At 36.4% G+C, this 17917-nt stretch overlaps 3 protein-coding genes and 1 long non-coding RNA gene across 4 annotated transcripts; all 4 read left to right on the forward strand.

Moving 5' to 3' along the window:
• Nucleotides 1-366: 366 nt before the first annotated feature.
• LOC133039803 (uncharacterized) lies at nt 367-3992 on the forward strand. The gene is made up of 2 exons (XM_061118760.1): nt 367-664; nt 783-3992. The coding sequence occupies exon 2, from the start codon at nt 2910-2912 to the stop codon at nt 3990-3992; it is 1083 nt and encodes a 360-aa protein (XP_060974743.1). The 5' UTR covers nt 367-664; nt 783-2909.
• Nucleotides 3993-4000: 8 nt separating this feature from the next.
• On the forward strand, nt 4001-6439 carry LOC133039933 (uncharacterized). The gene is made up of 3 exons (XM_061119068.1): nt 4001-4829; nt 4912-5017; nt 5097-6439. Exons 1-3 carry the CDS (start codon nt 4231-4233, stop codon nt 5739-5741), a joined length of 1350 nt encoding a protein of 449 aa, XP_060975051.1. The 5' UTR covers nt 4001-4230; the 3' UTR covers nt 5742-6439.
• A 1933-nt stretch (nt 6440-8372) lies between these two features.
• On the forward strand, nt 8373-10901 carry LOC133039934 (uncharacterized). The gene is made up of 2 exons (XR_009688882.1): nt 8373-9818; nt 10301-10901. It is a non-coding gene; the product is annotated as an uncharacterized LOC133039934 (long non-coding RNA).
• A 532-nt stretch (nt 10902-11433) lies between these two features.
• On the forward strand, nt 11434-11889 carry LOC133039805 (uncharacterized). Its single transcript, XM_061118761.1, has one exon. It carries the CDS (start codon nt 11434-11436, stop codon nt 11887-11889), a length of 456 nt encoding a protein of 151 aa, XP_060974744.1.
• Nucleotides 11890-17917: the final 6028 nt, after the last annotated feature.

The raw sequence follows: 17917 nt of genomic DNA on the forward strand, positions 1-17917 counted from the left end.
CCACCAACAGTGCATCCGAAGCCACTGCAATTGATTGAATCCCAGCCTCCAATGCCATCTGAAGAGCCCACAAAATCGCCATGGACTCCGCTTCCATCGCCGACTCAGCCCGAGACCATTTCGCAGACCACCAGCTCCGACTGGAAGCTCGATCTACCAGACCGACCGCCAAGCCTGTCGACCCCTGTTTCCAAGACGCATCCGTGAAGCACACAAATGCCGTCGATTGAGAGATCTTCCAGGAGAGGTAAGTCTCTACTCTTTTTGTGTTTGTGCCAAATACTAGTTGTTCTTCCTGTATAGAGTAGAACTCTTCAAGTCTCTTAGAAATAGAAACTCTCGACTGCAATATATCAACTGGAAAGAAAAGGATAAGTTCCTTCAAATCTGAGCCTGTCGCTCTCGCATTCACAACTGGAAACATACCTGAAAACCAAAGAGCCCTTGCAAAAGGACAATCCCAAAACACATGCTTTAGGGACTCTTTGCCTTCTTCACATAGAACACAGCCCTTATCCTTCATGAATGCAAGGTTCTCCTTTACTGGAATACATCCCGCTAATACTCTCCAGAGCATAACAGCGACTCTAGGGTGGATTTTCGAGTTCCAAATCACTTTCCACACATCTTGGTCTCTGCAATCTTGAAATTGGCAACATTCCTGGTAAGCTCTTTTAGTCGTGAATATTCCATCATTTGCCTTTTTCCAAATAACAGAGTCTTCACAATCCTGAGGTAGCCTTTTGATATTACTGATTTTCCACCCCATTTCCCTTCCAAAGGCTTGCTCAAGTAAGTGAGGATCCCACTCATTGCGACTCCTTGATAGATCGGCCACCGATTCCAAATTCGGCAATCTGATTCTGACCTCCTCCATCAGCATTCTGAACTCAGGAAAGCTGAGCCAGGGAATCCAGGGTTGCATCCAGATGTCTATACCATCCCCCTTACCTGGAATGGTAACAGAGCCTGATCTTAATATATTTCTAGTAGATAAAATCCCCTTTCACAAAGCTGAATCATTACTTCGACTCTCTACTCCCCAAAATGAGCTTCTATTACAGTATTTTGCTTCCAAGCTCTTCACCCACAGCTTATCGCATTTGGTCTCCATCTGCCACGCCAGTTTAGAAAGCATAACCTTATTGGCATTTGTATCAATTAGAGAAATACTAAAGTGCACCATTTGTATCTAACACTACTACTATAAAAGCAATTTTTTGCATTGGTCAACACAGCTATAGACAAAGTCTAAAATTAACCGAATATATTAGTGGGTAAATATATCGTTGATTTTGAATTCACGCAACCTAGCGTTAGTTTTTAAATGACGCAAAAGTATTTTGCGTCCTTTGCGTCGGTTATAAATTGACGGAATATATGATTGAAAAATTATATCATAACCCTGAACTATCCCAGCTGTCCCTTTCTTTGAAATCTCTCTTTCTCTCTTGTTGTCGGCTTTACTTCACCCTATGCTGCCTAATAAGTGCTATCTCTCTAATTCTTTCTCAATCTCACTTTATCTCTCGATCTCATCTATCTCTATTTTGGTTGTTGTTTTATTAGTCCCTCAATCCAGTGAACCGCAATCATCATCCCTCAAACTTAAAAATGTCTAGTTTGGTGTTTAAACAAATTTTCATATATTGTAGATCTGATATTGTGTTTGTTTTTTTTTTTTTATAGGATGGATCTGATATTGAATTTGAGTTTTATTTTAGATCTTGCTCAAGGTTGTTCAATCTTTTTTTTTTGGGTTGCAACATTACATAACAGATACGAATAAGTAAATATCAAATTTTACACTATCAATGTCAATTAAGTACATCTATAAGTATATATAGCTTAATTAAGGAGGTAAAAGGTAATTTTAAGTATTTTGTTTTATTTAATTTTTATAAATATATATTTTTTTAGAAGATATTTAATTTTATTTTAAAAGCCTAATTGTAATATTCCAAGCCTAATAACCCAAATGACCTACTTATAGTATTATTATTTTGTAAGGTAACGTTATCTTATTTTTCTCTCAACTATTACACATTTAAATTTAAATTTTTTTGACGTAATTTAAATATAGATTCATCAAAGATGATTCTAAATCCCAAAATATTTTAAATTTACACCAGGCGACTAAAAATTTAGATTATTTTTTTTAATATAATAACCAATTTTATTGTTGAGAAACAAATAATATATTGGTTATTAAATAAAGAGGAAAACTTTTCCAACCAATTAAGAAACCTCTCGTTTTCCATCTGTAGTGCATAATCTCACCATGTTCTGCAGTATTACCATTTTGCATTACATATTGAAGACATACAATCAGAAATCAGATAACAAAGATCTAGCTAATAGAACTAAAAAACAACTTCACCCAAACACAACCTCAGAAAAAAAAAAGACTAAATTGATGATAACTTCAGAATCACTCTCTATAAAAGAAATAGAAAGACCCAGCAATGAACAAACAACTTTGGGCGGGAGGAGAACGTTTTAGTTGCATGAGAGAGAGAATCTTGTGCTTGTGAAGAAGACTCCCACAAAAAAGAGAAAATGTTTTAACTGCAAAATAAAAAATATACATTAATAAGAAAAATATAGAAATAAAAAATGAAAAATAATAATCATAATAAATAATTATATAAAAAATTTACAATTAATTAAATGTCGATCCTTTGAAATTTCAAAGTTTTGTAGAGGATGCCGAGAAGCCTATTTACCCTAATTGTAATAGGTTTACTAAGTTGTCGACACTTATTAGATTATACAACATAAAAGCCAAACACGGGTGGAGTGATAAGAGCTTTTCGGATTTACTAGCTTTCCTAGTAGAGTTATTACCGGAAGGTAATGTGGTGCCTTCATCTTTTTATGAGGCGAAGAAGACACTTTCTTCGTTAGGCATGCAATATGAAAAAATACATGCATGTCCTAACGATTGCATCCTAGACCGCAAGATGTTTGTGGATGCAATATGGTGTCCCACTTGTGGTGAGTCTAGGTGGCAAAAAAAAAAGAATTCTGACGAGGTAAAGGTTGGTGTCCCTGCAAAAGTATTATGGTACTTACCCCCAATACCTCGTTTGGTTCGGTTTTTTCAAAATGCCAATCATGCAAAAAATTTAATTTGGCATGCCAGCGATAGAAAGGTAGATGGTAAGATGAGACATCCAGCTGACTCACCCGCTTGGAAATCAATCGATGCTAGGTGGCCTGAATTTGGCAATGAACCTAGGAATATCCGTCTTGGTCTTTCTGCCGACGGAATCAATCCACATACCAGCCTTAGCAGTAAGTATAGTTGCTGGCCAGTTTTTCTTGTGATGTATAACTTGCCGCCTTGGTTGGTAATGAAGAGGAAGTTCACTATGCTTACACTGTTGATATCAGGCCCTTCACAGCCTGGTAATGACATTGATGTGTACTTAGCCCCTCTAGTTGATGACTTGAGTCGATTGTGGCATGAGGGTGTTTCTGCTTACGATGCCTTTAGGAAAGAAGATTTCAATCTTAAAGCCATATTACTGTGGACCATTAATGATTTTCCAGCTTTCGGAAATCTTTCTGGATACAGTGTGAAAGGGTACAAAGCATGTCCTATTTGTGAGGAGAGAACATGTTCTATGTATTTAAAACACTCGAAGAAGATGTGTTACATGGGACACCGAAGGTTTTTGCCAAAAGAACATGTGTTTCGCACTTGGAAGAAAGCATTTGACGGTAAGCAAGAATTTGGATTGCCACCGCCACCTTTGCTAGGGGAACAAGTGTTAGAAAAGTTGAATAAAGTTCAATTCCACCTTGGAAAGCGAAAAGCAAATCCAAAGAAAAGAAAAGGTCGTCGTGAGAAAAGTGACGTTGTTGCAAATGAACCTCAAGGGCCATGGAAGAAGAAGTCAATATTTTTTGAGCTCGAGTATTGGAAGCATTTGTTGATACGTCATAATCTAGATGTGATGCACATCGAGAAAAATGTGTCGAACTGACTTGCTTAATACCTTGTTCAATATTCCTGGGCGTAGCAAAGATGGAATCAAATCCCGCTTAGATTTGAAAGAGTTAGGGATTCGTTCCAATTTACACCCACAAGTTGTTGGTCGACGAACATTCTTACCACCAGCTTGTCATGCTCTAACTAAAGCAGAAAAACAATCTTTGTGCGGTTCTATCTCCCAGGTGAAAGTACCTGAAGGGTACTCCTCAAATGTCTCTGATTGGGTAGATATGAAAAAATTAATTTTGAGTGGTCTGAAATCTCACGATCATCATATATTGATTCAACATATTCTACCAGTGAGTATCCGTTCTGTGTTGCCAAAGAAAGTTAGATATGCAATTACGAGATTGTGTTTGTTCTTCAAATCTCTTTGCTGTAAAGTGGTTGATGTGCCTAAGTTACAGAATCTCAAGATAGAAATTATAGAAGTTTTGTGTTACTTGGAACAATTTTTCCCGCCTTCCTTTTTCGACATAATGGTCCACCTAACAGTGCATTTGGTGAGAGAAGTAAAGTTATGTGGACCTGTGTACTTGAGATGGATGTACCCATTCGAACGATACATGAAAATCTTGAAGGGTTATGTCAGAAATAGAAGTAGGCCTGAGGGTTGTATTGTTGAATCATACATCGTTGAAGAGACGATTGAATTCTGCTCAGACTACTTGTCAGAGGTTACCACTGTTGGCTCTCGCTCTACTCGGGTCGATAGGGAAATAAGCAGAGGGGGTAGGGGTTTTTCTGTTTGTGGTGTGAGTCGAGCTGATTGTGAAGAAGCGCACCGGCTTGTGTTGCAAAATACTGATGTTGTCCAACCGTACATTGAGTAAGTTTAAGTTAATTTTTCATTGTTAAAACATATTAATAATATCAATTCAAACTAAAACAAATCCATTGAACACTTGAAGGGAACATTTTAATTGGATCAAGACTACTAATCCGACTAAGGCACGAAATCAAAAATGGGTACAAGATGAACATTATCGAAATTTCAGTACATGGTTAAAAAACAAGGTACTATTAACATTAATGTTTTGTTACGCATCATATGTTGATTTACCTTGACTCACTAATCAACTTGTTATGTTCATAGGTATATGCAGAAATGTGTGAATCTCCGTGTAGTGTGTCCAACACACTACTTTGCATATCACGAGGTCCTTCGTGTGATGTACTCAAGTTCCCATCGTACTATATAAATAGTACTCAATTTTGCACCCAAGCCCGTGATAAATCTAGAAAAACTCAAAATAGCGGTGTCATGATTGTTGCTAAGGCTTTCCAAATATCTAGTTCAAAAGACAAAAACCCTATTGAATGTGACATGTCTTTTTACGGTGTAATTCAAGAAATTTGGGAATTAGATTACAGTAGTTATCGAATCCCTGTTTTTCTTTGTGATTGGGTTAGGAGTGATAATGGGGTCAAAGACGATGAATTTGGATTCAAGTTGGTGGACTTGAACCGAATCGGACACAAGTCCGATAGGTTTATAATGGCGTCCCAAGCAAGTCAAGTGTTTTACATGAGTGATCCATTAGATGCACGCTGGTCAGTTGTCTTGACGACACAACCAAAAGATTATGATAATCAAGAGTGTAATGGCGATGATCTCATGCTTAGTGACCAAATTCATCAAATCACCCCACCACCTGTTGATGTCACCGTTGGGGACGATATCATATCATCTCGTGATGATGGTGAAGGATTATGGTTGAACGAATCTATCAACACATGATTCATATATCAAACACGTATTGGTATTTAGTCTTTTTCATATATTTACATTTAGCTATTATTTTGACTATTCTTGTATATTCTAATGTATGATTTTAAATTTGTGTAGGCTTTTATATCATGGAACGAGGTGGGGACGATGAGTGGAGTGCATGGATGGATTATGATGGTGATGATGGTCCTGAACAGCCATCTGTGGAAGAAGGTAGTGGTGATCCTGAAGAACAAACACAAAAAAATACTCGCGGGAGAAGCAAACGAAATGATCAGTACTTTCAGTATTTCTTGGAACTTGAAAAGCAATGCGGGAATAAGTCGTGCACATATGATGAAAGAAGTGTCGATTGGTACATCACTTCTTCTTATTATTTGGGAAGTTATTGATCAAGAAGTTTGATTGTTTTTTAAAATAAGGAGAAAGAAAAAGAAGAAGAAAACTTAAATTTAAAGAAGCTAGCTAAGAGACCTAGTTAAACTTTATTTGCATGTAATTAAATATTAGTACTTTTTTTAATTTATCGGATGATAGTTTGAAATTATTTGAATATAATAACTTTAAATTACTTCAAAGAAAGTTTTTAATTCATAATATTTAAAAATGTTATTGTATGTTATGTAGGAATTATTAATTTTATGGTAAAATTTGACAATATTGAATAGTTTAGAATTTTATTTACAACATTGTGAATAGTTTAGAATTTTATTTGCCGCAAATGTCTAGTTTGGTGTTTAAACAAATCCTCATATATTATAGATATGATATTGTTGTGTTTATTTTTTCTTTATGGGATAGATCTAATATTGAATTTGAGTTTTATTTTAGATCTTGCTTGGAGTTTTTTGGGCTAGATTTGATTTTTTTTGGATTGCAGCGTTACATAACAGACGCGAATAAGTAAATATCAAATTTTACATGCACAAAACCTTATGTGTCTTTTCATATAAAATACTATTTGCATATACGGTCGATCATTATGTTAGTTTTGTCAACGGTCGTAAATTTCTTATATTAAAAAATGACAAAATTAGGTTTCTATAGTAATGCATATTCCAACGTGTTATATTACTATTAATATCAGGTCACGTATAATTTGATGTAATAATTCTTATGAAATATCGCTAACTAATCGCAAGTGGCCACTTCTAGGTAATGTTTGGCACCTCTAGTGTAATGATGTCTCACTTTCCATAATTGATGAACTATTATATTAAAAAATGACAAAATTAGGTTTCTATATAGTAATGCATATTCCAACGTGTTATATTACTATTAATATCAGGTCACGTATAATTTGATGTAATAATTTTTATGAAATATTGCTAACTAATCGCAAGTGGCCACTTTTAGGTAATGTTTGGCACCTCTAGTGTAATGATGTTTCACTTTCCATAATAGATGAACTATTATTAGTAACCATTTCGTCCATCAAAATGAAGGCTTCATCAGCTGTCTTAATTAGTATATAGAGCACCCCAACATCATCAACTATTGTTCTTAAGATTGGAACATTTAACTCTTTGATAGAAAATTTAAACTTGCATTCAATTTTTATTACCGTGTTGTGGGCAATAATGTAATAAGTCCTTAAATAACCTTTCTCTCTCAAGCATCATAGAGTGGTTCTTGCTCAAAGGGTAATAATTTCCCAATATCACTATATAACTGAGCTCACTTGAAAAGAGAAAAAAAAACTTAATCAAGAACTTTTTTGCCATCTCATGCTGTAATTTATAATTGTTCCATACCTACCAAGGTTGCAAACAACTTCTAGCTCGATCCCTCAAAAAAAAAAACGAGAAGAAAAGCAATTTAATAACACCATCACTAATGCCATTCATCTTTATTGTGGCTTTTGGTTGTGATTTAAATATATATATATATATATATATATATTTGTAATCAAATTATAAAAATCTTGTTTCTCATTTTCTTTGGAGAACTGTTATTAATATTGTAGGAAATTTAAGATAGGAATTTACTATCTTGGCCCTACACCAACAAAACAAACAAATCAATTTTAAGGTCAATTTCGACCTTTCACTGTTCAAAGACTTTTCAAAGTCTGAACACCCAAAACGACTTCGTTTTGTGCTTGAACAAAACCCCAAGACTCGAGAATCTTCTCAGTCACTTTCTCTCTTTCTCTGATTTCTCTTCGAAACCCTAAAAGAGAGTTTCTCTCTGAGAAACTCAAAGCCAAACCCTAGAAACCCTGAAATCCCAAACACAAACCCAGCAACAAGATCAGATCTACAATGATTTGATCTAAACACCCTTACACACAAAGCCAGAAAGTTTTAAGTTAGAAAACACCAGATTTTGCCGAAGTTCACCAATAAATTGGCTACGTCTCCGTTTGAGCTGCTCCTCAAAGATGAGAGCTCGATTTCCACTATATCTTACAGTTCAACAGTACATCAATGGAGATTCCAAGTCACAGGTAATTTTTCTGACTGGTAATCTCTTTTATTACAAGTATATTTGTGTTTAATCCCTCTTTCTCTCACTATCTAACTCTCTGTTGTTTCTTTTGTGCATGTACGAGCTTCAATCTCTGGTTCTTCAAGTATTCAAAGCCCTGGATCTTGAAGAACACTCTCAACCTTGTAGATCTGGGCTTAGATTGCAGGTATATATAGATCTAGGGTTTCTATTTTAGCTTCTGCATGTGTTAGTTAGGTAGTTATAGAAATTAGTTAGGTGTGGATTTAACCAAATCCATTCTAACTAATTTCTGTTAGGGTTTTTGTAATATCCAGTTTATTTTTTTTTATTATTATTATCATTATTATTATTATTATTATTATTTTTGTTGTTGTTGTTGTTGTTGTTGTTGTGCGTGTGTGATTAGAAAAAAAATGATATATATATATATATTAAATAGGGAGATAAATAAATAGTGAAGCATTAGATTAGTTAGTTAGTTTAAAATTTAAAATTTAAATTTAAATCAGCATAATTTTATCTGATTAGTTAGATATTTATTTTTAAATTTAAACCTATTATACGATATGTTATATACGTATATACTCTATAACCCTAGCAGCCAGATAGTATCGTATTCCCTTATTCTCACCATCTCTCAATTTCTTTTTTTTATTCTCTCTATTGAACCAAATCAATTGTTTTAATCTTAAGAGCTTCGGGGTTAGCAATCAACCGATCATCGTTCCGTGTCTTCGAAATCTTCAGGTAAAATTCGTACTTGTTTTTATTTTCGTTTTCAGAGAAATAGGCTTTCATAAAACTATCATATCTCTCTCCCCATAGGTCCGTTTTCAGTGATCTAGGTACCGTTTTAAAGATAATTTAATGATCTATATTTTCTATGAAGAAACTCTTTCCTAATTCTGAATATTTCGATGTCAAAAAATTCATGTTTTACACTGACTTTCGAATTACAGTTTTTTTTTAAATTTCTTTTCGATATCGCCTTAGTAAAAGTGTCATATCTCTCTCGATATCTATTATTTTCAAGCGATTCTTGTACTGTTAGAAAGATAATTCAATAATCCATATTTTCTTTCAAGAAACCTTTCCCTAGTTCGGAGTTCTTACCAGTCAAAAGTTAGGATCTTTACTCGGTTATGGTATTTCGTTTTAAGTTTCGTTTCAGAAAAAGTGTCTTCAGTAAAAATTCAATATCTCTCTCAATTTCGATCCATTTTAAAAGATCTTTATCTCGTTTTAAAGCTTAGGAAAATAGCTACATTTTTTATGAAGAAAGTATTGTCTAGATCAGGGTGTAACTATTTTTAAAACATTTATTTTTAGGCTGTATTCAGAAATCGGCGTGATCCAGGATTTTAAAGAAACTGTTTTGAGAAAACATGCATAACTCCTAGATTATAGCTCCGATTTTGATGATCTTTATACCGTTAGAAAGGTCTTTCAATTAACTAAAAACTTTGTGAACAGTAGGACTTCTAATTCAAACGTTTTATATGTCAAATTCTAGGTTAAACTTGCTGTACAGTAAGAGTAATAAATATATTGAGTTTATCGGTGGACTAAGGGTTTCACTAATTGTTATAGGGCCTAGAAGGTATCGTAAGAGTTAATTACAGCGGAGTTGAGGTAAGGAAAAATAATGATATTTTATACTTGCTTTTTATATGGTTTGAGTATCTAGTATGACTGCTTGAATAAATTGTATTGAAACTGTGGAATGTGATAGTTTCGGTGAAATAGTGTTTTATCGATGAATTGTATATGGTTGTTTAATCATGTTCCAGGTACTTGGAAGTGGTTGGAAACCACACATGTATGGTGATGTGGTAAGTGAGGCAGTGTACGTAAGGGTGCACTGGTTATTGGTACTGCGTTCTCTGGTTAAGAACGTAAGACACTCCAGATTTGTATGGAAGCTGGAGTGTGATTGTGAGTGTGAGTGTGTGGTATTTCAGTATTTGTGTGGCTGCCTCTATTTATACTTATGATTAGGTTGTTGTATGTTTGATGTATATGTTTGTGCTATGATGTGTGAATGCTGGTACATAGTATTGTGTTTTTCCTTACTGGGCTTTGCAGCTCACCCCTTATTTACCCCCTATGTGCAGATAAGTAAGCCTGTAAGCTTTCGGTGACAAGTTGAGTCTGGGCAGCATGGGGTGTATCTCGTGTGATCATGTAACTGCGTGTGGTCTTGGCCATCTTCCGCTGAAAGTTTTTTTTTAATTTATTAAACTTATCGAGGATGTTGTCGTTTAAATTTTCTATTACTTTTCCCTAAGTGGTAATACTTTATTTTCAACTGGGTACCCATGTTTTGAAAAGTGTTTTTTTTTTAAATAAAGGCAACATTAGTATCTTAACGCCAGTTTATTTATGGCATCTTATTTTACGTAAGTAAGGGCGTTACAAATGGTACCAGAGCCACAGTTACATTGATCTTGAATTCACGCGACATACACACCATCGCTGCAAAGGATCAACTTGTCATCAAGTATGTATGCTTTATATATGTTATGTCTTATATGTTAAATTTGGTTTAGTCTTTATCTTTTAATTTTCCTTTAGTTAGCTAGAAGTTTAGGGTATGTTAATCGAAACAATTAACTGATTCTTCGGAGTTAGAATTTTAGTATAACTCAAACAATTTTCTTATTAGTGTAATTTTTTTTTTATGAGTGAAGATTATTTATTTATTTATTTATTTTACATGGTGAATTGTTGCTTGATGATTTACGTTTTTTTTTAGTTTATATAATTTAGTGTATAGATATTTCCTTTTTGAGCGAGATACATCTTTGGTTATTTTTCTTATCGATACCATCTCCTTTCTTTTGAAGAACAAGTTAAGGGATTTGATGGAAAACGGTGAACCCAGAAGATCAACCCGCTTGAATGAAAGAGCGGCTGTAAGAGACCGAGCTAGAGGTCGAGGGCGAGGATGTGCTCGCGGTCGAGGCAGGGGAAACCAGCATGTCCCTGCCGAGGCGGTGAACCAGAGAATCAAAATGCCCCCGTAAATGGACAAGAACCGAGTCAAGGTGGGGGTAACCACGAAGTCCCCGCTGGGGTAGTTGGTCAAGAACACCAAAATGCCCCTGTAGTGGTGCCACCACAACAAGAAGATTTGGCGCAAGAAGTTGCTCGTCTCAAGGAAGAAATTAGGAAGCGAGATGAAGAGGCTCTCAACCGTCAGGAACAACCCAATCAAGGACAACATCAATTTTTGCCGGTGCAATACATGCCTGTGCCGGAGGGTCGATGGGAACCAATATATGAAAGGTTCCGCAAGCAACACCCACCAAATTTTGAAGGGGGCTCAAATCCAATGGAAGCTGAGGAATGGTTAAGAACAATGGAAGGTATTGTTGAGTACATGTGGCTCAGTAACGGAGATAGTGTAGCTTGTGCTGCTAGTTTATTGAAAGAGGATGCCCGCATCTGGTGGGACATTATTAAACAAACACGGGATGTAGCCGCAATGACCTGGGCTGACTTTGTACAAGTTTTTAACAAAAAATACTACAGTGAAGCAATACGCTCAGCTAGAGTTAATGAGTTCACAAACTTGAGGCAGGGTAAGTCTACGATTCACAGTATGCTCGCCAATTTGATGATTAGCAAAGTTTGCCACGGATCCGGTTCCTACCGAGTTTCGAGGATTCATCGTTTTGCGAAGGGCTCGACTCCCGAATAAGTCGGGACATAGCGATGTCGGGAGTAAGGGCAACCACGTATCTTTGAGGTACTGGAAAAAGCCCTAGAAGCTGAGTTGTGTGAAAGTCGTATACAGAAAGACAATACAACAAGGTGGGAGGCCAGAAAGGCCAGTAATGGAGGTGGTGATAACAAAAGAAAACTGCCAAGTAACCAACACAACGAAGCCGACAAGAGAAACAAGATAGGGTCCAATAACTACAAAGGGAAGAAGCCATATGTGGAGTACCCGCTATGCCCAACATGTGGTCGTAAGCATCCGGAGAATGTCGGCGAAAGGCAAGACTTGTTACAAGTGTGGGCAGCCAGGCCACTATAAGAAGGACTGTCCACAAAAAGGTGATCAACTCAAGGATGACAAACTTGTCCCAGCTCGAGTATTTGCACTAACCAGAGGGGAGGCTGAGACTAGTAACACTGTGGTTGCGAGTCGATTTCTATCTACGAAAAACTATGTCTTGTTTTATTTGATTCGGAGCTACGCACTCATTTATTGCTTTAAAGATGATAGATAAGTTAGAACTACCGTATGTAAACTTTAGTTATAAGTTCATGACGGAGTTGCCCTCGGGCGAGGTTATGATATCATCTAGAGGAGTGCGGGATGCGCCAATAAGGATTGCAGACAAGGAACTTAGTGGAGATCTGATAGAGTGGAGATGAGGGATTACGATCTTATCTTGGGTATGGATTGGCTATCACGACATGGAGCAACAATAGATCGCCGAAAGAGGACGGTGACTTTCACCCCGAATACGGAGAGGCATTCATATTTGAAGGAATCAAAGTCAAGTCAAGCTTACCGCTAGTTACAGCCCTAAAGGCACAAAAGATGATACGTGCGGGATGTCAAGCATACTTGGCCGGCATAGTAGACAAGTCCGGAGAAACCACCCTCGAAGCCGGAGAATGTCCACATAGTATGTGAATTCCAAGAAGTTTTTCGGAAGACCTACCGGGGCTACCCCAGGATAGAGAGATAGAATTTGTGATTGAGTTAGCGCCGGGCACAGCACCAATCTCGAGGGCTCCATACCGCATGGCTCCCAATGAATTGAAGGAATTGAAGGCTCAACTACAAGATCTTTTAGACAAGGGATTCATTAGACCAAGTTACTCACCTTGGGGTGCGCCAGTGTTGTTCGTCAAGAAGAAGGACGGTAGTATGCGGATGTGTATAGACTATCGAGAGCCGAACAAAGTGACTATAAAGAACAAGTATCCCTTGCCTCGCATCGATGATTTGTTTGATCGATTACAAGGGGCGATCGTCTTTTCAAAGATCGACTTGAGATCCGGGTACCACCAATTGAAAGTCCGAGAGGAAGATATAGCAAAGACGGCATTTCGAACACGGTATGGGCATTATGAATTTCTAGTGATGTCATTTGGGTTAACCAATGCCCCACGGACCTTCATGGATTTAATGAATAGAGTATTCAAGGAATATCTTGACAAGTTTGTGGTGGTATTCATTGATGACATACTCATTTATTCAAGGACAATGGAAGAGCATGAGGAGCACTTAAGGCTAACTCTAAGTAGACTCAAAGAGCACCAATTGTACGCCAAATTCAAAAAGTGTGAGTTACGGTTGGAGAAAGTGGCGTTTCTAGGCCATATAGTGTCCAAAGATGGGGTAGAGGTGGACCTGCGAAAATTGAAGCGAGTGAAGAGCCGGCCAAAATCAAAAACCGCAAGTGAGGTTCGGAGTTTTCTCGGACTAGCCGGATATTATAGGAGATTCGTTGAAGGGTTCTCAAAAATAGCCACACCATTGACGAATTTGACTCGAAAGCAACAAAAATTTGCATGGACAGGATAAATGTGAGGAAAGCTTTCGGACATTGAAAGATAAACTCATAACAAGACTGTCCCGTGTGTTCCAACTAACAAAGACAAATTTGTAGTATATTGCGACGCATCAAAGCAAGGGCTCGAGTTTGTGTGTTGATGCGAGAATGAGAAGGTGGTAGCCTATGCCTCTAGGCGGCTAAAGGAGTATGAGACAAGGTACCCAACTCATGACTTAGAGTTGGCGGCGGTGGTCTTTGCATTGAAAATGGAGGCACTACCTCTATGGAGAGAAGTGTGAAATATACACGGATCACAAAAGCCTAAAATACTTCTTTACGCGAGAAGAGCTCAACATGAGACGAGAGGCGGTGGTTGGAGCGGTAAAAGATTACGATTGTGAGATACCGTACCATCTGGAAAGGCTAATGTAGTGGCGGATGCACTTAGCGAGACGCAACTATGCAAGCTTATCAATGTTAAGGGCATTAAAAGTGCCGTTGCAACAGGAAATCGAGAGATCTGGAATAGAGTTAGTAACAGGAAAGCTAGCTAACCTCACAATTGAATCAAATTTATTAGAGAATATCAAAGAAGAACAAGCCCAAGATGAGTTTTTAATCAAGAAGCGGGTCGAACTACAAAATGGGAAAGCCGGGGACTTCTCAGTTAATGAAGAGGGTATTCTACTATACAAGACAAGGGTGTGTGTACCTAAGGAAGCGGAGTTGCAATCAAAAATCTTACAAGAGGCGCACACTACACCCTATTCTTTACACCCAGGATCAACCAAAATGTACAATGATCTGAAAGGTAGGTATTGGTGGCCGGGAATGAAAAATGATATAGCAGAATTTGTAGCAAAATGTCTTACACCGGCAAGTTAAGGCCGAACACCGAGACCCTGCAGGTCATTGCAATCTCTTGATATTCCCGAGTGGAAATGGGAAGATATTGCTATGGATTTTGTGACGGGGTTACGAAGAACGACAAACAACGGGATTCCATCCGGGTGATTATCGACGGACTCACTAAATCGGCACATTTTCTCGCCCGTGCGCACTAATTACAACGCAGCAATATGCCGAACCGTATGTAAAAGAAATTGTAAGGCTACACGGAGTCCCAAAGACCATTGTATCGATAGAGGTTCGGTTTTACTTCTAAGTTTTGGGAAAGTGTGCAAAGTGCTTTGGGCACAAAACTGAAGTTGAGTACAGCATTCCACCCTCAAACTGATGGACAATCAGAACGAACTATTCAAATACTAGAAGACATGCTACGAGCTTGTGCGTTGGATTTCCCAAGTAACTGGAGCAACTATTTGCCACTAATGGAGTTCTCGTACAACAATAGCTATCAATCTACAATAGGTAGGAATGTCAATGGGGCGGGTCGGATCTGATCCGACTCTGATCCGACCTGATCCAGATCATATACGGATCTGCCCCGCCCCGCCCCGCTGAATCAGATACTCGGATCGGATCTGATCCGACCCGCCTTATACGGATCGGATCTGATCCGACCCAACTTTTTTTTTTTTTTTTAAAAAAAAAATATATATTTTATATCTAAATTTTTTTTTTCCAAATTTATTTGTTTAAGAACTAATAATGCATCATTTTTTTTCTTATATATTTTTATTTTATTTGTCAAAATCAATAAAAAATATATATCAAATTCTTATCACATAAAAATGTAATTTTACTATTGAAAAATTAATTTACCAAATTTTAGAAATTCCACTAATAAATCGATCTATTGTGTATAACATTTGTTACTTTACTTTCTTATTATAACCTTATATTTAAGATTTTCCTTAAAAGAAGAATGTAAGGAATTTTGTAAATAATAATAATTATTATAATCAAATAATTAAAATATAGAGTGGCCTATGCATATATATTTTTATTTATATATATGTACGCATATATATAAGAATTAAATTGAGAGACTAATTAATTAAAATAATAATATATAGTGTGGTCTATGGGCAGATCGTATATGTCTAATGGTGGTATTTCATTGGCCTTACACTTTAAAAAAATATATTAAAAAGTAGAATTTTTTTTTTTAAAAAAAATATATATATATATTTAAAACGGATCGGGTCAGATCCGATCCGTAAAAAAATTAAGCGGGGCGGGTCGGATCTGATCCAAGATCCAATAACTATCCGAATGTTTCGGATCAGTAATGATCCGTTGGATCGGATCACTGATCCGATCCGAATGAATGGATCTTTTTGCCATGCCTAACAATAGGGATGGCACCCTATGAAATGTTGTATGGGAGGAAGTGTCGATCACCACTACACTGGGATGAGGTTGGCGAAAAGCGATACTTAGGCCCAGACCTAGTAAGAGAGGCCACTGAAGCGGTAGAAAAGATTCGAAATAGAATGGTAACTGCACAAAGCCGCCAGAAAAGTTATGCCGACGCAAAGAGACGGAATGTGGAATTTGCAGTGGGTGATAAAGTGTTCCTTCGAGTGTCACCTATGAAAGGGGTTATGCGTTTTGGAAAGCGAGGAAAGCTAAGTCCAAGATTTATAGGTCCTTTTGAGATATTGGACAGAGTGGGACAGGTAGCTTATCGACTGGCATTGCCACCAGTATTAGCTGAGACGCATAATGTGTTCCATATTTCTATGCTACGAAAATACGTGTCGGATCCATCACACGTGCTGAACTATGAAAGAATGGAGCTAAAGCAGGATTTGAGTTATGAAGTGCGACCAGTTCGCATTATAGAGAGAGGAACGAAGGAGCTAAGGTCCAAAAGTATTCCTCTAGTAAAAGTTCTGTGGAGCAACCGTTCAGAAAGGGAGGCAACGTGGGAAATGGAGGGAGACATGAAAGAACAGTACCCCGAACTTTTTGGTAAGTCTAATTTCGAGGACGAAATTTCCTTTAAGGAGGGTAGAATGTAATATCCAGTTTATTTTTTTTATTATTATTATTATTATTATTATTATTATTATTATTATTATTATTGTTGTTGTTGTTGTTGTTGTTGTTGTGTGTGTGTGATTAGAAAAAAAAATGATATATATATATATATATTAAATAGGGAGATAAATAAATAGTGAAGCATTAGATTAGTTAGTTAGTTTAAAATTTAAAATTTAAATTTAAATCAGCATAATTTTATCTGATTAGTTAGATATTTATTTTTAAATTTAAACCTATTATACGATATGTTATATACGTATATACTCTATAACCCTAGCAGCCAGATAGTATCGTATTCCCTTATTCTCACCATCTCTCAATTTCTTTTTTTTATTCTCTCTATTGAACCAAATCAATTGTTTTAATCTTAAGAGCTTCGGGGTTAGCAATCAACCGATCATCGTTCCGTGTCTTCGAAATCTTCAGGTAAAATTCGTACTTGTTTTTATTTTCGTTTTCAGAGAAATAGGCTTTCATAAAACTATCATATCTCTCTCCCCATAGGTCCGTTTTCAGTGATCTAGGTACCGTTTTAAAGATAATTTAATGATCTATATTTTCTATGAAGAAACTCTTTCCTAATTCTGAATATTTCGATGTCAAAAAATTCATGTTTTACACTGACTTTCGAATTACAGTTTTTTTTTAAATTTCTTTTCGATATCGCCTTAGTAAAAGTGTCATATCTCTCTCGATATCTATTATTTTCAAGCGATTCTTGTACTGTTAGAAAGATAATTCAATAATCCATATTTTCTTTCAAGAAACCTTTCCCTAGTTCGGAGTTCTTACCAGTCAAAAGTTAGGATCTTTACTCGGTTATGGTATTTCGTTTTAAGTTTCGTTTCAGAAAAAGTGTCTTCAGTAAAAATTCAATATCTCTCTCAATTTCGATCCATTTTAAAAGATCTTTATCTCGTTTTAAAGCTTAGGAAAATAGCTACATTTTTTATGAAGAAAGTATTGTCTAGATCAGGGTGTAACTATTTTTAAAACATTTATTTTTAGGCTGTATTCAGAAATCGGCGTGATCCAGGATTTTAAAGAAACTGTTTTGAGAAAACATGCATAACTCCTAGATTATAGCTCCGATTTTGATGATATTTATACCGTTAGAAAGGTCTTTCAATTAACTAAAAACTTTGTGAACAGTAGGACTTCTAATTCAAACGTTTTATATGTCAAATTCTAGGTTAAACTTGCTGTACAGTAAGAGTAATAAATATATTGAGTTTATCGGTGGACTAAGGGTTTCACTAA

The sequence above is a fragment of the Cannabis sativa genome, chromosome 7, assembly GCF_029168945.1.
Source record: "Cannabis sativa cultivar Pink pepper isolate KNU-18-1 chromosome 7, ASM2916894v1, whole genome shotgun sequence".
NCBI classification, from domain to species: domain Eukaryota; kingdom Viridiplantae; phylum Streptophyta; class Magnoliopsida; order Rosales; family Cannabaceae; genus Cannabis; species Cannabis sativa.